Source organism: Bombyx mandarina, chromosome 08 (assembly GCF_030267445.1).
Source record: "Bombyx mandarina strain Sakado chromosome 08, ASM3026744v2".
Taxonomy (NCBI): Eukaryota; Metazoa; Arthropoda; class Insecta; order Lepidoptera; family Bombycidae; genus Bombyx; species Bombyx mandarina.
In genome coordinates this window covers 1,042,167-1,069,420 of record NC_143215.1, presented here as the reverse complement: position 1 = coordinate 1,069,420, position 27,254 = coordinate 1,042,167, and the positions used below count along the sequence as shown (strand labels likewise).

Here is a 27,254-nt window from a genome sequence, read left to right as displayed (position 1 = left end):
TCAGATGATGACTTACCTCCAAAACGCTTTAAAACTTTCGTTTATAATTCTAAGTGTGTTTATAATTAAAGAGCTACAGTGAAATAAAATGAATTCTGTAAGTATCTATGAACTACATTGATAATAATAATTTTACTTTGAAAACTTTGAGTTCAAGTTTAGAAAATATATCTTTTTCAGTCAAGAAAGGCAGCACCCATGACAAAAGATGAGACGATGATTCTAGCAGAACTTGTGGCGGCGAAAAAACATTTCAATAATAAGGCAACAAATGCCACAAACAATAAATTGAAGGAGCAGGCTTGGCAAACCCTTGTAAATGATTTTAATTCGTCGATTCGTCGTTTCCCACGAACTCCATCGCAGCTTCGACTAAAATGGGAAAACTTAAAGAACGCTACGGCAACATAAGAAACAACCTTAGTAAGGTTAGTATAATTAGTTGATTGTTTGTCTCTAATAACACATTGATAAACATGATTTTTTCTTCAGGTTGCCGTAGTATTTGAAATAATTATGCTCTTTGTTACAGGCTGGAGGTGGTAAGGATTGCAGATGAAATTTTGGATAAAGCATGCACATTGTTGTAGGTCACATAATATTTTTAACACTTTTACAGCCAAGCGGAAACAAGATGGAAGAAAAGAAATGCAAGGCTAGCATAGGGACAATGCATTCGCAGAATATCTAATAGCAAAAAAGAGACTTGACTTGGAAAATAAAGAAAAGGGTAGCAAAAGTTAAGTTAGATTTAGATAATTTAAAAAATTAAAAATTACTTAAAAGGAATATTAAATTTCATAAATTAAGTAGGCAATAATAATTTTATGTTAGATAGTTTTTTAAGTATATGTACAAATTCTAAATTAAATATCTTGCATGTACTAACTACCATGTAATTATCATTTTGGAAAATAAAAAATAGTCAAATTATCTTTGGAGTTTATTTTATAAATTATCTTTGGAAGCAATTATTTATAAGTACATAGTTGTATTTCAGATGTAAGTTTTGAAAAATTGTTACGAACGATTATATTATTTTCCTGTAATGTATCTGCGACTGAAATTTCTGATTCTAATTCTCCTAAATTCATACTTCTGACGATATTATGCAGCATGGCAGCTATAATAACAGCTTGCATATTTTCTAGTTTTAATCTACTTTTCAATGATATACAGGGAGTCTTCTTTTACAAACACCAATGCATCTGAAAATTATACATTATTCTTATACTGTATTGTACTGCTTGTTATACTGTATAACTAAAACAAGCTCTTAACTAAAAAAAAAGATTACCTCTCTATAGTATTTCTTGTTTTAATATGTGATTCATTTTAAATCGTTCCGATCGAGTATGTGGGTTAATTAATCACGTTAAAAGATAGGGTTGTGGGGATAGCCTCTATCGGCAAGCAAATAGCAATTTCCAAGTCCACCTTGTTATCAATGTTCTCTTGATATGTAGATAATTTATTATGATAGTGTAATATTAAATTCATATAAACACCTAAATATATAATATAAATAAATAAAAATATAATAATAATAATATATAATAATAATAATATAAATAAGGTAATATAAATAAGAAATACCTTTTCAATCGGAATGGTTAATTATAGTTGTATCATGAGTAGACCCAGGCTATCAAGCAACAACATTTTGAAACATCAATGATGCATTGCACACAAATTACCCATTCAAAATACTCTTTTTCTATTTCTAAATTCCTCTCCTATATTTGAATCTGTAACACAAATATAAAATGTAGAGGTATCAGTGTGTAATAAGAATGAAGGTAAATAGCCTACCAGGTTATAGTATTAGTATATGAATGTCATTTAGGGCACCATGGGAATCCAGCAGTATTATAGAATTCCTGTTGAGTGTGATTTTGTAACACAACAAAAATTAGGTATAATTTTGCTATTGCTATAAACAAATATAAGTTGTAATAACGAGTACTTTTATGGTTAAAATTTATCTTACCTTTTTGACGTTACACTCAAATATGGTCTCATTAAATTAATCAATTCATTCACAACACCTTTGCTCAGAAATCTATAGTCAAATTCGTAATTATTGATCTTCGCCATGTAATTCAGACGATCTTTATTTTCCTAACCATATGATATCGGCCTCACTATCACTATCTGCATCACAATCCATTATCATTTGAAATAATTCCATATCACTATCATCACTGCTACAATATGCCAATATGAAGAGAAACAATTATTAAATTATAGCGATTTACTTTCGAAAGATAAACATGTAACCGGCCGATTTTGACAGATAAGCGAATAAGTTTCCTACTTCAGTGATGCCCATACTAGAGATAGCGCCGCCTACCGGAGAGTTACTTAAAACTCATATTGAAACGGAAGTAAGCACGATTTGTATGAGCGTTCTATCTTTAGCAGGCTATCCGTCCTCCCGACGATGGATAGATAAATCCGATAGGAACTGCTGCCCGTCGATAGGTTATTGGAACGTAAGTAAGGACAAAAATATAGATTTGTCTATCTTTAGTAACCGAAACTAGGGATAGATAGGTTATTGAAAACGGCCGTTAATGTATTTTCTACATGGATAACAAGTTTCAAGTCAATCGGATGCATGGTTCAGTAGTTATAACGGAACATCCATAAAAACCACCGTAGATTTATATATTAGTATAGATTGAATAAAGTACATAAAAGTTTTGTGCCAAATAACACTTGTTCAGTGTTCGAATGACAAAAAAAACGCTTTCAGAGAAGGCGAGCGAAACGTTTTATCAAACACTAAAAAAACACTAACATTGTCACAAGTGGCTATGATCATTCGATATGAAATTCCATTATCTTATCTCGCCGTGAAAACACGTTATCTGTTTAGTAAGGCGCACAGAACCATTGTACCAAGCCGTGTGAACCAATTAATTAACCTCTAAGAGCAAAGTATAACGTGCACTTGACTTAAAATGGATTTGTTCGCGTCATAAAATCTTTTCGGTGAGTGGAAACATTATTGTATTTCTTGTTCGTAAGTTTTGTGTCTCTGTCTGTGATTGAGGAGCGAAGCCGTGATCATATGGGCGAGACAAACTCAGTCACATGGTTGTAGACGAATTCGTCTTGCCCTAATTATATTAAAATTTCACGCAATTAAAATTCTTCAACGGTTTTAGATCGTGAAAAAATATTTTCTCTCTTCTTTGAATATGAAAACTAATCGAAATATCGGGCAATTGAATAATATCAATTAACAAACACGTGATTAGAATGTTAATATACATAATTACCTACATATGTCAAATTCTTTAAAAATATTGAGTTTTTGTCGAGAGTTTTTTTTCATTTTTAATGCATAGATGGATAAACGAGCTTACGGTCTATCTGGAGTTAAGTGATCACGGTGATCCATAGACATCACAACAGGAATGCCGTCACCCACATTGTGAGGTGATGTTACTCATGCGTGCTTACAACACGCCCTGCCGGTAAGATATTGTCGACGTCGTAAAAACTTATTATTTCGCACAAGTCTCATTTTCTGGAATAAATTGTAGCCTATATGACTCTCTGGTCCGGAAATTAATTTTTTGCAAGGATTCATGTCTACTGTGTGATTGAAGGGCAAACAAACAAACAAATGCTCACCCATTCACAACAGTTACAACTATGAGTCATTCATTAACTATAGATTAGAATTCGCCGCTCTTGGATAGGATGACAATCACAAATATCATAAAAATCAGAAGCGAAGTGTTTGATGCGCCAATTTTAAAACAACAAAATTTTATAGACTTCGAAACTGCTTTTTAATAAAGATCCGTTTTGATCCAGAATGCTAGATTTGTAGTTCTTTTTATATTTTTTTATCGCTTAAATGGGTGGACGAGCTAGCAGCCCACCTGGTGTCAAGTGGTTACGGGAGCCCATAGACATCTACGACGTAAATGCGCCACTCACCTTGAGATATAAGTTCTAAGGTCTCAGTATAGTTACAACGACTGCCCCACCCTTCAAACCGAAACGCATTACTGCTTCACGGCAGAAATAGGCAGTGTGGTGGTACTTACCCGTGTGGACTCACAAGAGGTCCTTCCACCAGTAAAAATTGTATATGTCATTATAAAAGCAATATTATCAAGCAAGCAAGCAAACAGTTCTCAACGTCAGAAACTATCACATACAGTGTTGCTGAAGAAAACTACAGAACGATACTAGGGTCGGATCTACCTCTTGATCTGTTTCTCATAGCTAAATCTAAAAATAAAATTGGTAGGAATACCTTCGTAATTTCGTTAGAGTCTCAAGTAACCTGAGTTACAAATTTCAGGTTACAAATTAAAAGAGTAACTCTCAGTACACTAATTCTAAAAGTAGTCAAAATTTATCAAAAACACTAAGACTAAGTCCATTTACAGTTTCAGATCAGTACCACCATAAAAAGAGTTATAAATCGTGTGTCTTAAATTTTGTCTTTCTAATGGCGAAATTCGAAACAGCAGCATAATTTTTTAATTTTTTTATTGCCCTTGTAGGCAGACTATCATACGTCCCACCTGATGGTGAATAGCTACTGTTACCCATAGACGTCAATAATGTCAGGGGCAGAGCCAAGATGGTGTCTACTGTCAATAAACAAACTTCATCAAATGATGGACTCAATCAAATTCAAATTCAAAATCATTTATTTAAACTTGGATGTCATCAAAAACACACTTGTTGAATGTCAAAATGTAAAAGAAAATGTTAACTCTACCACCGGTTCCAAAAAAAGCCACAGTCCTGAGAAGAACCGGCGAAACAATCTCAGCGGGCTTTTTTTTTTTTTTTTTGGGTTTGCTCAAATATTTTCTTTTTTTTTTTAAACAAGAAAACATATTTACAGTATACGAAAAAAAATACAATTCAAATAAATAATAATAATAATGAAAAATGAAAAGGCCAGGAGCGAACGCCTCATTCCCACGTAGTGCCATCTAGTAAAAAATCCTTAACTTTATAATATGCCTTGTTGCACAAACGTTCCTTGACAGTTTTCTTAAATCTATGAACAGGTAGTAGTTGAACGTTTTGTGGGATCTTGTTGAAAAATTGTACACCCAGCCCCCTGAAAGAGTTGCTTATTTTCTTAATTCGAGCCGCCGGCAACGCAAGCCTATGTTTGTTCCTAGTGTTCACATTGTGCAAATCGCAGACTCTGGGGAATTCTATCTACAATGTTTTTACGCACGTACAATAAATTTTCAAAAATGTATTTGGACGCTAAAGTTAGAATTTTGATTTCCTTAAACTTGTCCCTCAAGGATTCCCTCGGTGCATATTATAAATAGCACGAATAGCCCTCTTCTGCAGGATGAAAATCGTTTCGACATCGGCAGCATTGCCCCATAGCAAAATGCCATAGGACATAACACTATGAAAATAACTGAAATAAACTAGACGTGCCGTATAACCTTTGATACGAGCATTTATCTCGCATAGGGGGCTAGCTTTAGTATATTTCTTGGTGGAAAATAATTTCTGGCTAATTCAAATATCCTCGAAAAACCTTCGGCATCGAGATATTAAAGACATTAGATACGACAGAGATTGGAGGTAACTTTAGTTCCAAAAGCATCTTTTGATAGCGTGGTTGTGTAAGAGACTCATGGTTAACTGTTTGATAAGATTTAACTGAGATTACGAACGTTGCGGATTCTGCGTTAAACTGATAAATGAATTTTAAGCTGTATCTGTACTGTATTCGAAGGTGAATTAATACAAATATTGACTGAGTGAATCGTTGCTTCTTTTCGAATAATTCTTTACAATGTGACGTAATGAGTAAAGTCATAGTTAGTGTGTAATAAAGTAGCTGCGCAAATAAGTTTCGAGTTGCACTTGTCGAATTAGATTGAACAAACAAATGGGTGTGACGACAGCCGTAATAAAATAGAAGAAATTCGACAAAAACCTGCGCTAACCACGATTTCGAAGTCGTCGTGGCCTAACGGATAAGACGTCCGTTGCATTCGTGTTGAGCGATGCACCGGTGTTCGAATCTCAGGCGGGTACCAATTTTTCTAATGAAATACGTACTCAACAAATGTTCACGATTGACTTCCACGGTGAAGGAATAACATCGTGTAATAAAAATGAAACCCGCAAAATTATAATTTGCGTAATAACTGGTGGTAGGACCTCTTGTGAGTCCGCGCGGGTGGGTACCACCGCCCTGCCTATTTCTGCCGTGAAGCAGTAATGCGTTTCGGTTTGAAAGGTGGGGCAGCCGTTGTAACTATACTGAGACCTTAAAACTTATATCTCAAGGTGGGTGGCGCATTTACGTTGTGGATGTCTATGGGCTCCAGTAACCACTTAACACCAGGTGGGCTGTGACCTCGTCCACCCATCTAAGCAATAAAAAGAAATAAAAAAAAACAGTATGATCAAGAGCATAGGTAATACATATTATAAACTAGTTAATCAAGAATGCTGTGTTTGTCTGTAATTAGGTCCGAGATATTAAGGACTATTTATGACTTGTTTGTGGGACTATGGGAAATCTATAATAAATGGGTAAATAAAATAAAAATACATATCGGTAAAAGGTAGAGAAAAATATGCAATAGTTCCTCAGACGGTACTTTAATCATAATAATAATAATATTGGCCAAGCTTGGATGTAGCAACAAATTTTTTGGCATCATAATTACTACCTTTAACTTGGCAATGTAAACATAGACATGGCTGTATGTATAAATTTACAGCATAGTACTTTCCTAAATGTACAATTTTCGTTCCCTTGCAAATTAATAAAAAGAAAATATGTTATAAAAAGTATTTCAATTTTCGATATGCCGTTTTTTTATTGCTTAGATGAGTGGACGAGCTCACGGCCCACCTGATGTTAAGTGGTTACCGGAGCCCATAGACATCTACAACGTAAATGCCGCCATGCCGCCACTTACCTTGAATTTTAACAGTACAACGGCTGCCCCGCCCTTCGAAACGCGTTACTGCTTCACGGCAGAAAAGGCAGGGTGGTGGTACCTACCCGCGCGAACTCACAAAGACGTCCTACCAAATTGTAATTTTCCGTGTTTGATTTTTATTACACGATGTTATTCTTTCACCGTGGAAGTCAATCGTGAACATTTGTTAATTACGTACCTCATTAGAAAAATGATCTGCCTGCGGGATTCGAACACCGGTGCATCGCCACATACGAATGCACCGGACGTCTTATCTTCTAGGCCACGACGACTTCTAATTTCAAATTAATTTTATAATATGTTTTGGTGTTGCAGGTGCGCGGTTGCGTTGGGGGATGAGGGTGGAGAGAACGCGCAGATGACCAATGGCTGGTGGGAAGTGGACGTTTTGCGACGTCGTGCGCCGGAGGAAGATTTTACAGCCTCATCAGCTTGAAGCTGGAAATTTGAAAAGGTCTGCAATCTTATAATTTACGTAGATTTCAACCTCACGATCTTAAACGAGCTAAAGTCTATCAAAATACAAGTACGCGTACGAAGTGGCTTAGGTTGTATTTAAGAATACAAAGCATTATAAAGGAATAGAGCCGTTTTTGACCAGAAAAACCTCAGGTATAAAGTTTGTGTAATGGACGAGACTTAACGAAATTATTGTCTGTGCGAGTCTATTTTCTTTCAAATATCATGACTATACATTCTGCAATATTGACCCATAAGACACTTTCTTCTATTCTTAGTATTTACAGTAGGCAGCGGTTTGGCTCTGCCCCTGGCATTGCTGAAGTCCAGGGATAACGGTAACCACTCACCATCAGGTGGGCCGTATACACGTCTGCCTACAAGGGAAATAAAAAAAATATTATATCAATTTTACCATCGTAAACTCTTTCCATTTCTTACTTTTGTTATTCCCTTCTAGATGCCTGAGTCTTTGGGACGTGACAGCCCTTGGGGTGGGCAGTACTCTCGGAGCTGGTGTCTACGTCATTATCGGTTATGCAGCCTTCAACTACGCAGGACCTTCAATTGTGCTCTCGTTCCTGATAGCTGGAGTTGCGGCTTTATTTTCCGGTAAGTTTCACTGTTATTTAGAAAATTATATTAACAGTTGTGTTGTCATAGTTTATACCTCACGGAACCTTATGCTTTTTTATTTTTTATTACTTAGATGGGTGGACGAGTCCATCTGGTGTTAAGTGGTTACTGGGGTCCATAGACATCTACGACGTAAATTCCCCGCCCACCTTGAGATATAAGTTCTAAGGTCTCAGTATAGTTACAACGGCTGCCCCATAATTCAAACCGAAACGCATTACTGCTTCACGGCAGAAATAGGTGGGCTGGTGGTACCTACCCGCGCAGACTCACAAGAGGTCCTACCACCAGTATGCCTAACGGAGAAAAAATTAACCAAACATTTAGATTGATCGTCTTGCATGTTACTTTCAGGTTTGTGTTACGCTGAATTTGGAGCCAGAGTACCGAGAGCTGGTTCAGCATATGTTTACAGCTACGTGGCCATTGGGGAGGCGGTGGCTTTCTTTATTGGTTGGTGCAATATTCTTGAAGCAGCAATGGGTAAGTTGAGTCACATGGCTTAGATGCCTATTCATTACATAAATATTATACCTTTTTTTTTTTTTTTTTTTTTTTTTTTTTTTTTTTTTTTTTTTTTTTTTTTTTTTTTTTTTTTTTTTTTTTTTTTTTTTTTTTAACGCTGGGGAATCCATTTACGGATACCCGGTCCGGGGGGTAACGAACCGTGTTATGTCGGACTCCGGCGCCTCCTGAGAGGAAGAGGGGGACGAGAAGGTCCTCCACCTCCCCGAATTCCTCGCAAGAGACTACGCCTTGAAAAAGGCGCGCGAAGCACTTGCCCCGCAGAACGACTACCGACTAAACCCCATCGAGCTCCACCACACCGGCTACACCAGACATACGGTACCGCAGTGCGCGCCGAAAGTCTGCCTTCGCCGGTACCCGTCCTGATGATAAGACGGGATTTCATCTCCGGGATAATCCCGAAGGACGTCATTTCGGGAGATACACCGTGGGCGGCGCACAGGAGCCACCTTGCACCGCCCCACCACTGGACCGACAGTCGAGTACCGGGCGCCCCCGCACCCGCCACCTGATAGTCCCTACGGGGGCTGAGCGGGAGCTTCACGCCCGCGCCGGCCATCCCGCCTTCTGCGCTGAGGTGCTGAAGAGGGATCCCACTCCCTTTCACGCTCCTCAGCCTCACGGGACGCCATTACCAGGTCACAAAACCTGGCCATGGCCTCCCACGAGCCCTGATCCTCTAACATGCGGGCGACGACAGCCCGCAGGGAGAGGTTTCTCCCCAGCACCGCGACGAGATCTCGCCGCGAGTGCTCCCAACGCGGGCACGTTTCGAGCGCGTGCTGCGCGTCATCGTCCGGGTGCCCGCACTGGTGGCAGCCCGGGTGTGGCTCTCTCCTGCAGACCTTCCACAGGTACCTCCCGAAACAGCCATGTCCCGAGAGGACCTGCGCAAGGTGAAAGGAGAGTACGCCGTGACGCCGATCCGACCATGCCTCCAGCACGGGCACCAGGGCCCCGAGGGTGCGCCGGCGGGTGGCCGAAGTTTGGCCAAGCTCTTTCAGCAATCGCTCTCTCCACTTAGCGTATGCTACATGACGCGCAGCACGCTTCCACCGACCGACAGCCGACGGGCCGGGCGACCGCCTCCGACTCAAGGCCTGCGCCTTACGCCGATATACCGCAGCCAAGATTTCGGCCTCGAGGTCCCAGGGTAGGGATCCGGCGAGAGCGCAGGCCACATCTTGAGAGATGGTGCGGTACCCCCTGATGACCCTCACCGCAAGCGCCCGCTGAGCTCTATGCAGCAGAGCCGCGTTTCTCGCGGAGAGTGCGGGCGACCACACGGGAGCACCGTACAGGGCCATACTGCGCACCACCCCAAGGTACAGTCGCCGAGTACCGGCGCTGCATCCTCCGACGTTGGGAAGAAGACGGGTCAACGCACCTGCCGCCCCCATGAGCCTCGGAACCAGCGCCTTAAAATGGTGGTCGAATCTCCATTTGCTGTCCAGCACGAGGCCCAAATACTTGAGCTTCGGCTGGACAGCAATGGTGACACCCCCGACTACGAGATTCGCGCCTTGAGGTGGCCCTTTCCGAGCTGAGTGGAAGCACACTGCTTCGGATTTTTGGAGGGCCACCTCGAGGCCGAGTCTCTTTATTCGTCTTACCACAGTTGCCACTGCAGCCACAACCAGGACGGCTGCTGACCGGTAGTCGTCTCCGCGAGCCGTCACCAGCGTGTCGTCAGCGTAGCAAACCACTTCGACGCCAGGCAGGTTAGCCCCGCGGAGGACCCAGTCAAAGCCTATATTCCAAAGGAGTGGACCCAGTACCGACCCTTGTGGAACCCCACGCGACACTGTTTTTCGTCCCCACCCACTCCGCTCGGGGAAGATCACCGCCCGCCCTGAGAGATAATCCACAATCAAATTACGGAGACCGGTGGGGACGCGGTGAAACCGTAATGACTCCACGATCGTGCTCCAGGGGATCGTGTTGAAAGCGTTGGCAATATCAATCGATACAGCCAACAGTACACCTCCCCCAGAGCACGCCTGGTCGGAAAGATCGCGGACCCGTAAGACCGCGTCCACGGTCGACCGACCTCTCCGGAAGCCATATTGGTTGGACGCGAGATCCGGCCCAATGTTCTCCAGGTGCTGAACAAGACGCCCGGCAACCACACGCTCAAGGAGCTTACCGGCCTCGTCCAACACTACTATCGGGCGATACCCGGAGGGCTCGTCTCTAGGGCGACCGTCCTTCGGGATAAGCACCAGCCGGCCCGTGCGCCACGGCTCCGGGAACCTGCCCTCGCGGAGGCACCTGCTAAACAGCCTTCGAAGTGCAGGTCCCAAACCATCCTCAGTTAAAGCGAGAGCCCATGCTCGACTCGACAGGCCGTCGGGGCCTGGTGCTGTACGCTTCACGCGCATCCTCGCCACTGCCGCCTCAAATTCCGCCTGGGACACACCTTCCAGCTCTCCGCCGTCAGCGACCTGCGCCGTTGCCATTACAGGGGGGATGAAGGCCGTTCGGGATGAGTCCGGAAATAGACCCCCGACCACCCGGTGCAATGTCTCGGGCGGCAGTGTGCTGGTCGACATAAATATTATACCTAGAATTACAGAAAGTAGGTAGCGGCTTGGTTCAACTGGCATTAATGATTTCCATGAGTGTAGCATCATCTGCCTCTATGAGACTATTGAAACTTATCAGTGTCTCTATTTTAATTATAATTAAAAATCCAAGCTAGCATTTTCTCCTGTGTTATAAAAACACATTTGTAAATCTACATAATAAAAACATTTTGTACATTCGGACGTCAAAGACGGACTCGTACTAGTAACCAAACCCGAACCCTGTATTTTTTTTCTTTGCTTATATGCGTCGACGAACCATCTAGTATTAAGTTGTTACCGAAGCCTATAGACATTAGCAATATAAATGTCGCCACCCACTTTCAGACATGCGTTCTAAGTCTCAGTTTTATATTATAATGGCTGCACCATCCTTAATCTGAAACGCATTACGCATGCGCAAATTGCATTCTCCACGGCAGAAATCAGTAGGGCAGTAGTACCGTTTCGGTGAGTTCCTGCACCGGATCACAGCCGAGCCGACGGCAGAGTGCCACCATTGTGGTTGCGACTTGGACACGGCAGAGCATACGCTCGTCGCCTGCCCCGCATGGGAGGGGTGGCGCCGTGTCCTCGTCGCAAAAATAGGAACCGACTTGTCGTTGCCGAGTGTTGTGGCATCGATGCTCGGCGACGACGAGTCGTGGAAGGCGATGCTCGACTTCTGCGAGTGCACCATCTCGCAGAAGGAGGCGGCGGGGTGCGTGAGAGACGCACAATCCCGCCGCCGTCGAGCGGGGGCCAGGGAGGCGGATCTCGCCCAAGCCCTGGCCCTCTAAGTGTTTCGGGTCCCCCTCACATGTCGGTCTGGGGACCGGCGAGGGGGGCCTAAGAAGACGACGTGCAAGCTGCTCTGCACGCGTTTTACGCAAGAGCATCCGGGTGATGGAAGGCCGGCTATCCTCGACCCACGCTGGTTCTGGCCCAGCGGGGTATTCCGTAGGGTAACCCACTCTAACCGGCGCCATCTAGGCGGGCTTCGGACAGTCTGCCGACCGAGAGGGCTGGTGGTCGTGGCGCCGACGACCGCCAGTCCGGCGTCCCGAGGGGGAGGGTGATGGGAGAGATGTGCTCCGCACTAAACGCTTCACTTTCCCCCCTTTGCCTTGTCATGAGTTCTGTCTCATGCGAGGTTTGGACGTTGGTTGTTGAGCGACAGGAGGTTTTATTCAGTTCGACTCTGACATACCCCGCCCAGTATCCCCAGAAAAGGGCGGAAGTCCGGCGATTTCCTCCTGACCAAAAAAAAAAAAAAAAGGGCAGTAGTACCCACCCCCACGGGCTTTCAAACCGCCTTACCATCATTATATTTATATAAAACTAATTAACTAATAAAGCCAAAACCAAACGTTACAACTGGCTACAATAATTTCTCCTCTTCCTTGTTCGGCTATATTTCCATTTTTTTTATTACCCTTGTAGGCAGACGAGCATACGGCCCACCTGATGGTGAGTGGTTACCGTCGCCCATGGATTTCAGCAATGCCAGTGACAGAGCCAAGCCGCTGCCTCCCGTTGAGTACCCTCCACAAGCCTCGTTTGAACAAGGACAAGTTCCTTGTTTATTAGTTGAGGTACATAACGTAGCTTCTTATTTCTTCACACTCTTATTCCTGATGTATACTCCACAGGCGCAGCGAGCTTGGGCCGCGGTCTCAGCATGTACGTGGACGGGATGTGCAACAATTCAATATTAGAATGGGCAACAGTTACAATGCCGATCTCTTCCTCATTCTTGTCACCGTACTTTGATCTGCTGGCGTTTGCGTTTGTTCTTGTCATTGGAGGTATGTATTCATTACTTTTGATATTAATATTATACTCGTAATAATAATAATATAATAATAATACTTTAGGCCGGCCACATATACCGTCCCCCTGACAGTTGAGTTTCTCGCTGGATCTTCTCAGCGGGTTGCGATTCCGATCCGGTAGTAGATTCATTCGCGAAGCAGCTCCTCTTGAGTTGTTAGGTCTCCTTTGAAGGCACTCGGGTAGCTCTTAGCAAATCCCACCCCTCCTGGCTGAGCCCTTGCTCGCCCACCTGCTCTGGTAAAACCGTAAAGGCCTCCAGGCCACCAGTAATCTTCCAAACATAAAAAAAAAACTACACTCAGCATTGGGTGGACACGGACACGGGTCGAAGAAGATTACTTTTACTTCCTCTTCGCGCATGGTTTCAATTTACTTTAACTCGACTTGAGCATATGTAGTGGCATTTGTTGTAAGCCATCTTGGATCGCTAGAGTATACAGCGCCTTCGGCATTAACATGTAAAGGGTGTGGATTTTTATGATGCTATTGTGATTGAATCTTGATCAGCAGATAAGATAACGCGACCAATACTGCTTCATAAGCTTTCCTACATAGCTTTTAGTTCTTCCCCGACTAACAATAGTGCGCACTAGTTAATGATTGATATTAGTCCACTGAGTTTTTCGCCGGATTTTCTCAGTGGGTCGCGTTTCCGATCCGATGGTAGACTCTGCGAAGCACTGCTCTTGCTAGGGCCAGTGCTAGCATCACTCCTGGTTTGAGCCCCGTGAGCTCACCTACACGTCAACGAGAAGCTGAAATAGCATCTCAAGGCTATCAGCATAAGTAGGAAAAAAAAAGACTGATATGTCTTAAGCCCGCCCGAGTTAGTTCCATCCCTCATCTGTTTTTGCTGTAAGGTAATCGCTGATTTGAATTACCAATATATTTTCAGTTTATTTTTCAATTCTCATCTTTGTGGCATAGTTTGGTCGCTAAGAAAGAACACTAATAAAACGTATCGTTACAGTACTGCTAACAGTGGGTGGTCGAGAGTCGTCCGCCGTGAACATGGCGTTTGTCTTGCTGAACTTGTTAGTGATTATACTTGTTGTCATCGTTGGAGCTATCAATGGTAAGTTTCTTGTGCCATTTGCTGTACGTGCTATTTATTATTCAATTGTTTTTAGATGGTGTATTTTTGAAAGTCCTCGTGACTTCCAAATGCTTAACAAAAGTTAAAAAAATGGGTCTTATGCTTCTTAAAGAAAAGAGATTCAAAATAGGGAAAGATAGGGATCAAAATAGGGATAAAGTTTGAAGGGTGGGGTAGCCGTTGTAACTATACTGAGACCTTAGAACTTATATCTCAAGGTGGGTGGCGCATTTACGTCGTAGATGTCTATGGGCTTCAGTAACCACTTAACACCAGGTGGGCTGTGAGCTCGTCCACTCATCTAAGCAATAAAAAAAATATATATATATATGCCTTAAACGAACTAAAGTCATTTGAGCCGTTTATTAAGACAAAATGTGCTGATGCTAAGTAGACGGGTTATGGTACATACATAGCGGGACATAAGATTAGTTTTTTATAGTTGATAATGCGAGTTGTCGTTAATTGTGAAGCCGCACGGGTCAGTACTGCCACTTTCCCTATCACAAGCCTACGGGAAAACTAATCTTGCCTTCTAAATTGAAAAGAAATATAGCTCTAATTTGAATGCAATAAAAGCTTCGATCTTATTTTTAGAGATGACCAGTGGCATTGAGTTGTAGTGATAATAGCCGTTTTAGAGGAGAATGTTAAGCTCATCCACCTTTGCAATTATTCATTCTAGCCGATTCAGCTAACTGGAGTATCCCATCCACGGACGTTCCGCAAGGTAGTGGCTCTGGAGGATTCTTCCCATACGGCGTATGGGGCACACTGAAGGGCGCTGCGATTTGCTTTTATGGTTTTGTTGGATTCGATACCATTAACGCTGCGGCCGAAGAGGTAAATTTGTTTAAAGTAATTTGCAGGGGAGTAATTTTGAATTTAATTATTGATAACTAGCGACCCGCCCTCGCTTCGCTTCGGAAACATTAAAACACATATGAAACAAAAAAAAAATAAAAAAAAAAGTAGCCTATGTTCATCAGGGACAATGTCGGCTTCTAATGGAAAAAGAATTTTTCAAATCGGTCCAGTAGTTTCGGAGCCTATTCGAAACAAACAAACAAACAAATCTTTCCTCTTTATAATATTAGTATAGATATAGATTGTGTATTTTTATGTTCCAGGTTCGAAAACCTCAAGAAGCCATTCCAATGGTAATATTGATAGTTCTGCTTACTGCATTTGTTTGTTATTGCGGAACTTCTATTGTTTTGACAATGATGGTGCCATACTATCTGCAGGTAATTTGGATTATTAAACAATTATTAGAGAATTTCAATCATTTTTATTTCGTTTCGGCCATTCAATTTCCAATTATCTGTCGCATTTCATTCTTATGTAGATTGGCAGATGTCAGGCATTCATTCGTTTTTTTAAATTTTATAATTTTTTTTTGCGTTTAAAATGTTTTAATAATGATATACATACGGCGTTTAAAAAAGAGACACTAAAATGTCATGTTAAATTCAATTTACAATACATTTTTTCAAACGGCCGACTGGTGTAGTGGTAAGTGACATGGTCTCTACACAAGGGGGTCGCGGGTTCGAATCCCACCAAGGGAAGATATTTGTATGATAAATATAAATGTCTTTTCTAGGGTTATGGATGTATATTAAATATATGTATGTGTATAATAAAAATCTTACATTTATTTCCGTTATCTGGTACCTCTAACACAAGTTCTTTACGAACTTATCACGGAACCAGTTAACGTGGCGTGACAGGTGACTTCTGAGTCTCAGTTTTACAGTACAACGGCTGCCCCGCCCTTCATAACGAAACGCATTACTGCTTTACGGCAGAAATAGGCAGGGTGGTGGTACCTACCCGTGCGGACTCACAAGAGGTCCTACCGCCAGTAATTACGCAAATTATAATTTTTGCTTGTTTGATTTTATTACACGATGTTATTCCTTCACCGTGAAAGTAAATTGTGAACATTTCTTAAGTACGTATTTTATTAGAAAAATTGGCACCCGCCAGCGAGATTCGAACATCGGAACAGTCGCATCACTCGATATAAATGCACCGGGCGTCTTATCCTTAAGGCCACGACGATATTATGGAAATAGCATTTTTATAATAACTGGTGGTCCCGCAGTAGTCGAAATTCAACTATAATTAATTGAAATTATAAGTTTAAACATTATTATGGTTCTATTGTCAAAGACTATTATAATTCGATAATACAATCACAGTGTTCGCCAAACTTTAAACAATAACAAAAGTTTCACAATTGACAGTAGACAAAGAGTATATTTTTATATATGTGTTGTGTCAAATACATGGTAGTGTGTGTAATGCTTTTTTTATTGATTTAGTGTATTATTTAAGCATAATTAAAAAAAAATAGTATTCTGCACTTCTCTATATTCTCTATAAGTATAGGATATTTCATACTCCTCCGTCCGCGCAATTTTTGTAAAAAGGGCTACAAAGTTTTTGCTTCATGTATTAATATATAGACTAGATAGATACTAGTAACAAATAAAGTGTTGTGTGATTTTAATTTAAAATGCCTTCAACTAAATTACAGAACTCCACCGATGCTATTGGGTCAGCGTTCATTTTCATCGGATGGGAGTGGATGAAGTGGGTGGTATTTGTTGGTGCCTTTGCTGGGATCCTTGCCAGGTTACTTGAAATTTGTTAACTGACTTAAAAATAGTTTTAAAGTTCTTCAAAGAACGCGATAAGGTTCTTTTTGATTGCAGCTACATTTACGTTCTTGATGTCTGCGGACTCCGATAACAGTCTAATATAAGGCCGTGAGCTTTTCCTAAGCAATAAAAAAGAAAAGCTCAAAAAATATGAGACTTCAGACAAAAAAAACATTAACTGTAATTTGTTTAAGACGTAATTAAAAAACTTACAATTACTTACATTTAATTACTGGTGGTTGGACCTCTTGTGAGTCCGCACGGGTAGGTACCATTACCCCGTCTATTTTTGCCGTGAAGCAGTAATGCGTTTCGGTTTGAAGGACGGGGCAGCCGTTGTAGCTATACTGAGACCTTAGAACTTATATCTCAAGCTGGGTGGCGCATTTACGTTGTAGATGTCAATGGGCTCCAGTAACCACTTAACACCAGGTGGGCAGGTGTGTGTGTGCAAGTCCATACGGTAGAAGTGAAACTTATGAATAACTAATATACTGACTATCCCACTACACAGGAGCATAGATATGGACAATATTTAGTAGTCGATAGTGGGGATGCTACGAAGAGTCGCACAAAGAGGAGACCGAGAACGTCTAATGTGTTCTATCTCGTTCTCTCGCCGGCTGAATCCTATACATTTATGTGTTTGTGTCTCTATGGACTTATTTTTTCGTTTCATCGAGTTTGAAATCACAACGATTCTAAAGAAGTTTCACTACAAAAAAAAAGTTTAATTTAGGTCTAAATTCAAATCTAGTCTAGTCTAAATTCAAAAAAAGTTTAATTTAGGTCTAAATTCAATTGCGCGGAGGCTCCAATCTCGGCGGTCCGTGCTGGAGGCGTGGTCTCGCCGCTTGGCGGACCCGTCGGCCGGCCTCCGTACCGTCGAGGCGGTCCGCCCGGTTCTCGCGGACTGGGTGGGCCGCGACCGCGGATGCCTCACCTTCCGGCTGACGCAAATGCTTACCGGCCACGGATGTTTCGGCCGGTACTTGCATAAGATAGCCGGAAGGGAACCGACGGCGCAGTGCCACCACTGCGCGGACCGCGACGAGGATGACACAGCGGAACACACGCTGGCGCGTTGCTCTGGATTCGACGAGCAACGCGCCGCCCTCGTCGCGGTCATTGGAGAGGACCTCTCGCTGCCGCGCGTCGTGGCTACGATGCTCGGCAGCGACGCGTCCTGGAAGGCGATGCTCGACTTCTGCGAGTCCACCATATCGCAGAAGGAGGCGGCGGAGCGAGAGAGGGAGAGCTCTTCCCTTTCCGCACCGATCCGTCGCCGTCGAGCCGGGGGCCGGAGGCGGGAATACGCCCGTACGTCCCGGCCCCTGTAGGTGGCGGCCTCCCCCCGGTGAAGGTCAAGGGGCGACCTGAGGGGGTGAGGCCGCGCGGCGCGCTACCAGCACTCTAGCGCGCTGCCGTGGAGTGATTAGAGCGACCGGTCGACGGTGTATCGCGTCCCGACCCGGCAGGCTGGTTCTGGTCCAGCGGGGTATTCCGGGACACCAGCGGCACCGTCTGGGCGGCCCGACGGGCTGCCGTACCGAGACGGCCGACGTTTCAGAGCCTTCGATTCGCCTCGAAGGCTCCGTCGGCTGGGCGTCCTTGGGGCGAGCCGCGCCTTCTGGTTGTAGTGTTGACCGCGGTAGCCCCCCTACCTCATCCGGGTTATGACCTCGGAGGGTATCGGACGTCGGGTGTAAGAGTGCAGGGGAGTTGTTTAGTGGGTGGGCCCTAAAATCCTTGGGCCCGCGGTCTGCTCACAAAACCATGCAGATCGTTGAGTCTCACATACCCCGCGCGCCCTTTTTGCGCGGAGACCTCGTAGGAGGTTCGGCCCACTACCCGAAAAAAAAAAAAAAAGTTCTAAATTCAAATGATTTGAATGCTTGCATTGTATTTCCAGTTTATTTGGGGCCTTGCTGCCTCTCCCGCGGCTGTTGTACGCGATGTCCTCAGACGGCTTATTGGTCAGTTGGTTTTCGAAGTTAACTTCGTCGCGCAAGTCTCCTGTTTTTGCCACGGTTTCATCAGCTGCTGTTGTCGGTTTGTATGTTTTGATATCTAGTTTTAACCGGATCTCACATTTACAAAAACAAATTGGTCGCCCAGGCGGATTATGAGCTGTGAGCGTTTGAGCTCTAAGGCTAGATATGAAAATGCAGAATACAAATCCCACAATAGAATTGTCAAGTTATGGGGTGGCGTGGAGACTTAATAATAATTAAAAAAAAACACGTGTGGCACTCGGGGACTGGGCGGTAAAGCTATTGTATAGCATTTTTATCGACTTATGCAATTAATACATTAGACAATAATAATTTAATATTAAAACAATAATAAAGTAAGACCACGCTATATTTACAAACATTAACAAAAGCAAAACATTAACTGTCCCCTTCACACTCATAAGCTAGACTGCTCGAGAGAGAGATGGGCAGATTTTTCATGATGCGCATGCAGTGCGACGTTACGCCGCGCGCTTATTCACAAACACTAGGTATAGTAACCGGCAAACATCTTGAGCAAATGACCTTGACTGCGCAGAACCGAATTTTAGATCACTTTGGTGGTGAGGGTGAGGCGCGACGGCAGGGGAAATCGTATCGACCGCGTTATTGGTAGATCAGTCGAACCTTGCGCCCCGCACCGCACCCTCGTTCCGCTTGCTCCCAAAAGTACGCTTGCGTACAGTTAAAAGTCTATCGTTATTAATCGTTAAGTTATTTGTTATAATTGCTTGTTGACTTTGTTGCCATTGCTATTTGTTGAGTGTTTGTTGATTTTTTATAAAAAATACACTATGCCGCGACAAACTGGTGTAGTATTCAAAGGAAAGGGTAGAAAAATTGTGTACGACGTATATTGCTTCATTATAAAACAGGGGAAGAATGATATGGAAAAAGTAAAACAGACTTCGGAAGCAACAAAAACATCAGTGAGTACTGTTAGGTGCACTATTAACGAAGCTAAAGGCTCTGGCTTGCTCGCCGTGTTTGGGACTCCGGGTAAGAAAAAATCAGGGAAGAAAAAGTTACCGGAATGAATAGTTTCGTTCAATCTGTAATAAAAAGATGTAATCATAATAACTACATAACAAGCAGCGAAACTCCGTACCGTAGAAAGGCTTCGAAAAATTTCAAGAAGATATACATTTTAATGGCTCGGAATGAAGTTTACGACGAATTATGAAAGAGCTAGGCTTCAGATGGAAAAAAAAACAGAAAATAATCAGAAGCTGGTAATTGAAAAAAGTAACATTCGATTACTACGAATCGAATATCTTCAAAAAATAATCAATTATAGACAAAAAAGAAGATCGAGCCGACCGAGTTGTAAGCTACACCGATGAGCCCTATGTCGACTCATCACGATGATGGCGACTCGGGTGGTGAAAACAGTGATGATGGTGATGGTCAAGATTATGATAACGAAAAAAAATTACAAATACTAGCTTCGCTTCAACTGAGCCAAGACCTGGCAACAGCTCTAGTTTTGACTTAATAGAAGGAATATCTATTTTACCCCAAGATTAAATTATTACAATTATTAAACTATATTTTTTGTTGATGTTCTAATAATATATAAATAAATACATATGTTGATTTTAATAATTTAATTGCATTATGACGCAGAGTAAAGAATGTTTTTGCACGTGAGTGTACCATGCGCGAACTTACCCCCACTACGTCAACAAATGCTCAAGAAGTTTGCCGGCTATTATACAGAAGCGCAACATGTGAATATGTTGAACGCGAGCTACATGGTAGGCGGAGTGGGGGGTGTTAGGTTTTATTTTCGTTACGGAATTTCTTGGTTCGGTCGCAGCGCTTAAAGCCCGCGATAAAAACTATGAAATAGCCCATAACATAAATGGGTATGGTGTTTTATAAACATATGCAATAGAATGGAGTTGTCAACAATTTTTTTTGTGAAAATTTGTCTCGATAATTGTAAACAAATTCGCAATGAACACGGCACACTTTGTCATTCAGTTAGTTAATTAATATATTCGTGTGTATTTCAGCCATACTTGCTGGAATTTTGGAGCTAGAACAACTCATACTGATGCTCTGCATTGCAACGCTGCTCTCTTACACCGTAGTGGCTGTCTGTGTGATCGTATTAAGGTAAATATTCAAAGTGCTTACCGCATATCGCTTACCACATGATCTGTGTATAATAAATACGCTTTGATTATTATTATCTGTATATTTTTTTATTGCCCTTGTAGGCAGACGAGCATACGGCCCACCTGATGGTGAGTGGTTACCATCGCCCATGGACTTCAGCAATGCCAGGGGCAGAGCTAAGCCGCTGCCTACGGCTAAAGCCGCTGCCTACCGCTTTCTTACCGATTAGCTTCAGACGTATCTATATTAGTATGTAACGGAGTCTTTGAACATAATTTTGACCCCCTTCAAAACGTCGGATTAACTCGAAATTTGGTATACTTATTAAATATGTATCATGATAGTTTTTTTTTTTCAATAATCCCTCTTCTGCCTTGATAATATTTAAAGTCCTTTTTCTGAAGAGAATGTAGCGCAGTGGATGTTGTCTGGAGTGGAGTACTATTCCGATCCAATGGTAGATTCAGCGACGCACTGGCTTTATTAGGGCACGTCTTAGTAAATTATCTCAGGTCGAGTTCGTGAGCTAACCTACCAGTCCGTTAGTAGCCGATTAGTAGACTATCAGCGGTTAGGAACGGAAAAAACGAACTGGAGCGTAGGAAAAATTGCGAAGGAGAATATTTAATTTTCACATTTTTTTTATTGGACAAGCTCACAGCCCATCTGGTGTTAAGTGGTTACCGGTGTATATAGGCATCTGTAATGTAAATACCGCAAACTACCTTGAGATATGAATTCTAAGGTCTCAGTATAGTTACAACGGTTGCCCCACCCTTCAAACCGAAACGCATTACTGCTTCACGGCAGAAATAGGCAGGGTGGTGGTACCTACCCGTGCAGACTCACAAGAGGTCCTACCACCAGAATTTTGTGAAGAGGGGCTTTATATATTTATAACGATTGAATGGTTGTTGGTGGCCCAGAGGCCTTTCCAGTTTCACCAGAATTGGTGGGCGAGCAAAGGCTCAGCTAAAGGGGTGGAGAGGGGCTCTTACTACGAATGATATAAGGAAGTGGAGTAGCAGTAGTTTTCGAATATCATAGGTAGAATCTGAATGGCATTATAACCAGAACAACATAGATTTTCTGACCGCGAAGCAGAACTGTGAGCTCGTCTGTCGTACGAAAGGCACAAACTATGGTTAAATTAAACAACATTGTTTATCTATCAGAGCAACGAAATATAATATCTATTTACTATTTATAGGTTTCGTTCAGAATACGCTCCTCAATCGTCTCCAGGGTTCTTCAAAGAAGTCTTCGGCTGTGGCTTCAAGCTCGCCACACGTAGCACTGCCAGGATCGTTTACGCAGTTTTGTTTCTATTTAGTACGTATTTTACACACGAGATTAAGTCAAAGAATTACGTAAGGAGAACTAAAAGTTAACTAATGGAGGCGATTCACTTTCAGTTATCTGTATTCAGCTCTAACACTAGGAGTAGGCTTAGGAACTCCGGTAACCGTACTCGTCGAACTCGACATAGAAGGTCGACGTGCAACCTAACCCATGCATCAGCCCGCTGAGTTTCTCGCCGGATCTTCTCAGTGGGTCGCAATTCCGATCCGGTGGTAGATTCATTCGCGAAGCAATTGCTCATGAGTTGTTAGGTTTCCTTCGGAGGCGCTCGGGCAGTTGTTTGCAAATCCCACCCCTCCTGGGTGAGCCTTTGCTCGCCCACCTATCCTGTTGAAACTGGAAAGGCTTCCGGGCCACCAGTAATCTTTAAATAATAAAAAAAGCTATCTGTACATTAATTATGTCACGGTGAGAGATTTAATGAATTGTTCGATTTGGTTATATCCTTCCAACGTTTATGTTACTAAATGCGTTTCTTGGTATTGTTTCTGTCACATATCATGCGAGTCTGGGGCAATCTCCTTAATCAGTCTTTTTCAAGCGCATTGATTTGCCTTTTTTCATACCATGTTTATACCAAAGTAGTATTTGTCCAACCGATGCGCTATGGCATAATTTGTTGCAAATATTTCATAAGGTTAATATCCTATTCTAAGTTTTCATGATTTTTTTCAGTAAGCTTATGTGTCTCTATGGTACTCATCTTGACTCACGTGGAAAGGCCTCTCGTACCACTGCTGGTACTACACGTGCTGGCTTTGATGCTGGTCATTATTATGTCGCTTCAGCCTAAAGCGAAGGAGGAGGTAGCTTTTAAGGTAAGTTCATATAATAGCTTAGAGAACCGTTTAGTAACGCGAACGCACGGAATAGTAGTGGTCTTAAAATGTGTGCCACTCCATTGATTTTTTTTCCGTTAGTTGGACATTTGGTTCGCATGGGCCTATCTTGTTATCGGAGCTGGTAGAAGTCACGCCGCTAATTCGCTGAGGTATCAATTGTGTTGGAAAATGTTGTCTCACCCTTCCTAGCTAGAATGTATTAACTGCTTCACGCTGGAAATAAATAAAGTAGTGATACCTAATTTTATGGCCTCAAAATCGGGATGGATGAACTACTTCACAGTCCATAGATATTACCATGTGAACGCCTTCCTTGCCTTGATACACGTGATCCAAGTCTCAATTGTATTGTCGAAAGGCTGTAGTACCCTTCGACCTTTTTTTAATTTTTATTTTTTTCGGGCCGGGGGCCGAACCTCCTACGAGGTCCCCGCGCCTTAGGGGCTCGCGGGGTACCTTCGACCTGGAATGACTGCTTTGTGGCAGATAAAAGCAGAATAGTGATACCTAAATGAGCCTGCTCACGATACGCCCTACCATACGTAATATATAATACGTATATATAATATAAATATGTTTTTAAGAACATTAAGAATGGCTTAAGTAAAGCTTTTAGAAAAGGAGCCTTATTGATTCCAAATCGGAAATCATCTTTGTTTTCTAGACTCCTCTGGTGCCTTTGATTCCCTGTCTGAGCATATACGTGAACGTGCACTTGATGGCGCTCATCAAACTTCAGACTTGGATTAGAGTCCTGATTTGGCTTGCCATAGGTGAGGATAATTACATATATTATTTTAATTACATAAAATTGAAAACGGTATTGATGGAATTAATATCAGTAAATTAAAACAGCACCTTGTTTAGGTTTAGAGTGTTTTTAGAGAACTTCTTTATTTAAGAAAGTTTTAGTAGATGTAACTATATTTTGTTTTTATAACTTAAACTCGTATGCACTAGCAACGTGATTAAAATGTACTCAGTACCATCTTGGTTCAGGCTGGGAATGTCGTCAACACCTTGCCCATAAGATTCTGACTACCGTTACTCTTGTTACTCGTAGCTATGAAGTGTCATACTATGATTTTTACTTTAAGCCACTTACGGACACCCATTCTACTAAGAGACTCGATTGCCTTGATACTATTCCAAATGAAATAAATGAAATAATAGAAGTAATAAACTTTTTAGGTATACCAGTCTACTTATTAGGATTATGTTGTTTCAAAAAGAAAGACAAAGAAGAAAAGGATATAGTTATGCCACACTCCGATGAGAATGGGAAACCACTACCTGTACAAATAGTAGTAGAATCACCTACGCCGCCTGATAGTATTAATAGAATTGGTAGCCACGGAGACAATACTATACTGGAAGAGAACGAACAAAGTAGCGATCAAATACGTAATGTCAGAAATGAAACATCCAATATCGAGGAAATCAAACATCAAGTGGTTATTGAGAATAATGAAGAAAAGGAAGCTAAAATAATAGACCTGTTAGATCAAGTCCTGCAAGCTGAAGAAGAAACATACGGAGAAGCTATCAGTCTGAAAGACCAAAATATAGAAGAAGCTCCTGATGTCAAAGAAGTTATCCACAGAAAATCACTAGGCGAGCTTTCTGACGCAGGGTCTGATGTATCATCAGGTAATCAAGTATTATCTAAATATGATGTAATAGCGCAGGTCCACAGAGAGGATCTGCCTAAGGTTACTGAAGAAGAAGAAGAAAAAAGAGATGATGACGATGATCTAGAACAAGAAACAGAACAACACGAGCAAATCACTGCTTTTAATGACAGTGAGACCAATTCAAGGACCGATGAATCTGGATATTCTGACACGTTAGATAGAAATCCTTTCAGTGAGTCTCTTGAAGAGAAAGAGGACAGGGATGAAGAAGAGGCTCCTAATATACCAGTGCCACCGCCATTAGATGAAAATTTTTTTAGAAGTCCAAATTTTAAGAAATCTTATACAATTTCATCGAGACCTTTAAAAAAAGAAATGTCCGAAGAAGCAGAAGAGATTCCAAGACAAAGCGTTCAGTCGAATAACTCTCATAGCGATGACAATATTACGTTTGGTAGTGATAGACAAAAACATTTCATGAGTAAGCTAAACGATATATTTCAAAACAAGATAACGAATAACCAGGATGATGATGAAGAACCAAGAAAAAGATCCCAGTCGACTGGAAATGCACCTGAAGACAACACTTTCACTGTAAGTCGTCCATCTATATTCCTAGATTTGAAAAAGGAGATTGTCTCTCGTGAAGTGGCTCAGAATTTGCGTCCTGTCAATCCAGACGAGACGAAAACCGAAGAAGAATCAACAGAAGAAGACAAACAATTGACAAGAGCAGATTTAAAATCTAAGTTAGAGAATATATTCGCTGCGGGCGGCCCTCAACTATTGAAACCTAGGCTGATGAAATCTAATCCTCCTACACCTGAAGAAGCATATCAAACTGATACATCGAGCACAGAAAGTATTGCCAAATTAGCGAAGTTGGACAAAAATGATACTTTAAAACGTCAAAAAGCTAAGTTCGGTGAAGTATTGAATTCCTTTAGGCTCAGTTTTAACAAAGACGATGCAGTTTGAGGAATGACTAGCGTCTTAGTTGCTCGGTCGTCCATTCGTTGAGGATCTACGAAATTGTATAGAAAAACATGTGGTAGTTTGGTTTTCGCGACTCGTAAATATAATTAAAAATACTTTTACGTAAGCAGCAAATTTTATTGTCAGGCAACTCAAACTTATCGTTGCAATCTACTGGGATACCTGGAGAGTTTTGCAGGAACTTCGAAGAGTGACGGAAATACTTACACTTACCAGATCAACAGCATGTTTTACTTGAAGATGCTGTCCAACGAACATACTACGCAATGATATGATCCCAGTTCCAAGTCTGGGTTAACGCAGCAAACTATTTATTATTATAAGACTAAGCCAAGTGCCTTATTTATCATGTACAGTGACTAACCATAGATAATAATGACACGAGTTAGTTTTTAAGTTCTATCGTTTGTTATATAGGTATAACTATTTAGTAAGCCATTTTGCCAAAGACTGAATTGTCACAAGCAACTTTATATATTTTCGCGTTATTTAAAACATTTAGTAATTTCGCGTTAATTATTAATATAAATCTAATTGGTAATTCAAAAATCACTGTAATAAAACATTGTTACATTATTTTTCTCGTGTTTTAATTCATTTAAAAGTCCTCAAAAGCTATATTTAGTAAGTTTGTCAACACTATCATATGTCTGAAATATTCTATGCTTATTACTGTCATCGAAGGCAGGAAAGTGTAGTACCCTGAATCTTAAAGTGAGTAGTTTATACCCATTCACAGACAATGAGGAGGTATTCAATTGGGAACGCATCCCGCCTTTTTTAAGTAGGCTTTTTTAATTTTCCATCGTAACCAAACTGAGTACGTTAAGTCTTGTTTATATCGCTCGGATTCGACTCTAATGTTATCACTTTTTTGATAATGAAGATCTGTTTTTGATTTAAATTTCCAAAGATATAGTTAGGTCTCAAAGATATACCTACCTTTCAAATGAATGGAGCAATATGTTTAAAAGAAATACACTCAATTCTTAAAGAAGAATTTCCATTAGTCAGATTAAATTTGAAGTCGTGGTCTAAAGGATAAGACGTCTGGTGCATTTGTACCTTGCGATGCACCGGTGTTCGAATCCTGTAGGCAGGTACCAATTTTTGTAATGAAATACATACTTAGCAACTCTTCACGATTGACTTCCACGGTGAAGGAATAAAATCTTGTAATAAAAATCAAACCCGTAAAACTATAATTTGCGTAATTACTGGTGGTAGGATCTCTTGTGAGTCCGCACGGGTAGGTACCATCACCCTGCCTGTTTCTGCCGTGAAGCCCTAATGCGTTTCGGTGACTATACTGAGACCTTAGAACTTATATCTCAAGGTGGATGACGGCATTTACGTTGTAGATGTCTATCTGCTCCAGTAACCGCTTAACAATTACAGGTGGGCTGTGAGCCCGTCCACCCATCTAAGCAATAAAAAAAACTGTTTTAAATAAACGGCATAAAATAAAAACAATACTTGAAGTCTTCCTTCACCGATGGTTGCAAAGAGAGCTTTCACATTT

The 27,254-nt window shown here is 41.6% G+C and overlaps 1 protein-coding gene and 2 long non-coding RNA genes across 3 annotated transcripts; 2 read left to right on the top strand and 1 right to left on the bottom strand.

Moving 5' to 3' along the window:
* Positions 1–7: 7 nt before the first annotated feature.
* Positions 8–933, top strand: LOC149502403 (uncharacterized). The gene is made up of 3 exons (XR_016323375.1): positions 8–97; positions 181–428; positions 533–933. It is a non-coding gene; the product is annotated as an uncharacterized LOC149502403 (long non-coding RNA).
* On the bottom strand, positions 931–2,299 carry LOC149502402 (uncharacterized). The gene is made up of 3 exons (XR_016323377.1): positions 1,991–2,299; positions 1,597–1,748; positions 931–1,208 (listed from the first exon to the last, which is right to left on the bottom strand). It is a non-coding gene; the product is annotated as an uncharacterized LOC149502402 (long non-coding RNA).
* A 576-nt stretch (positions 2,300–2,875) lies between these two features.
* On the top strand, positions 2,876–25,851 carry LOC114244988 (cationic amino acid transporter 2). The gene is made up of 15 exons (XM_028176988.2): positions 2,876–2,997; positions 7,287–7,425; positions 7,891–8,042; positions 8,421–8,549; positions 12,811–12,966; positions 13,965–14,069; positions 14,776–14,933; positions 15,221–15,337; positions 16,636–16,733; positions 18,672–18,811; positions 20,793–20,895; positions 22,109–22,230; positions 22,936–23,078; positions 23,767–23,875; positions 24,294–25,851. Exons 2-15 carry the CDS (start codon positions 7,337–7,339, stop codon positions 25,712–25,714), a joined length of 3,042 nt encoding a protein of 1,013 aa, XP_028032789.2. The 5' UTR covers positions 2,876–2,997; positions 7,287–7,336; the 3' UTR covers positions 25,715–25,851.
* Positions 25,852–27,254: the final 1,403 nt, after the last annotated feature.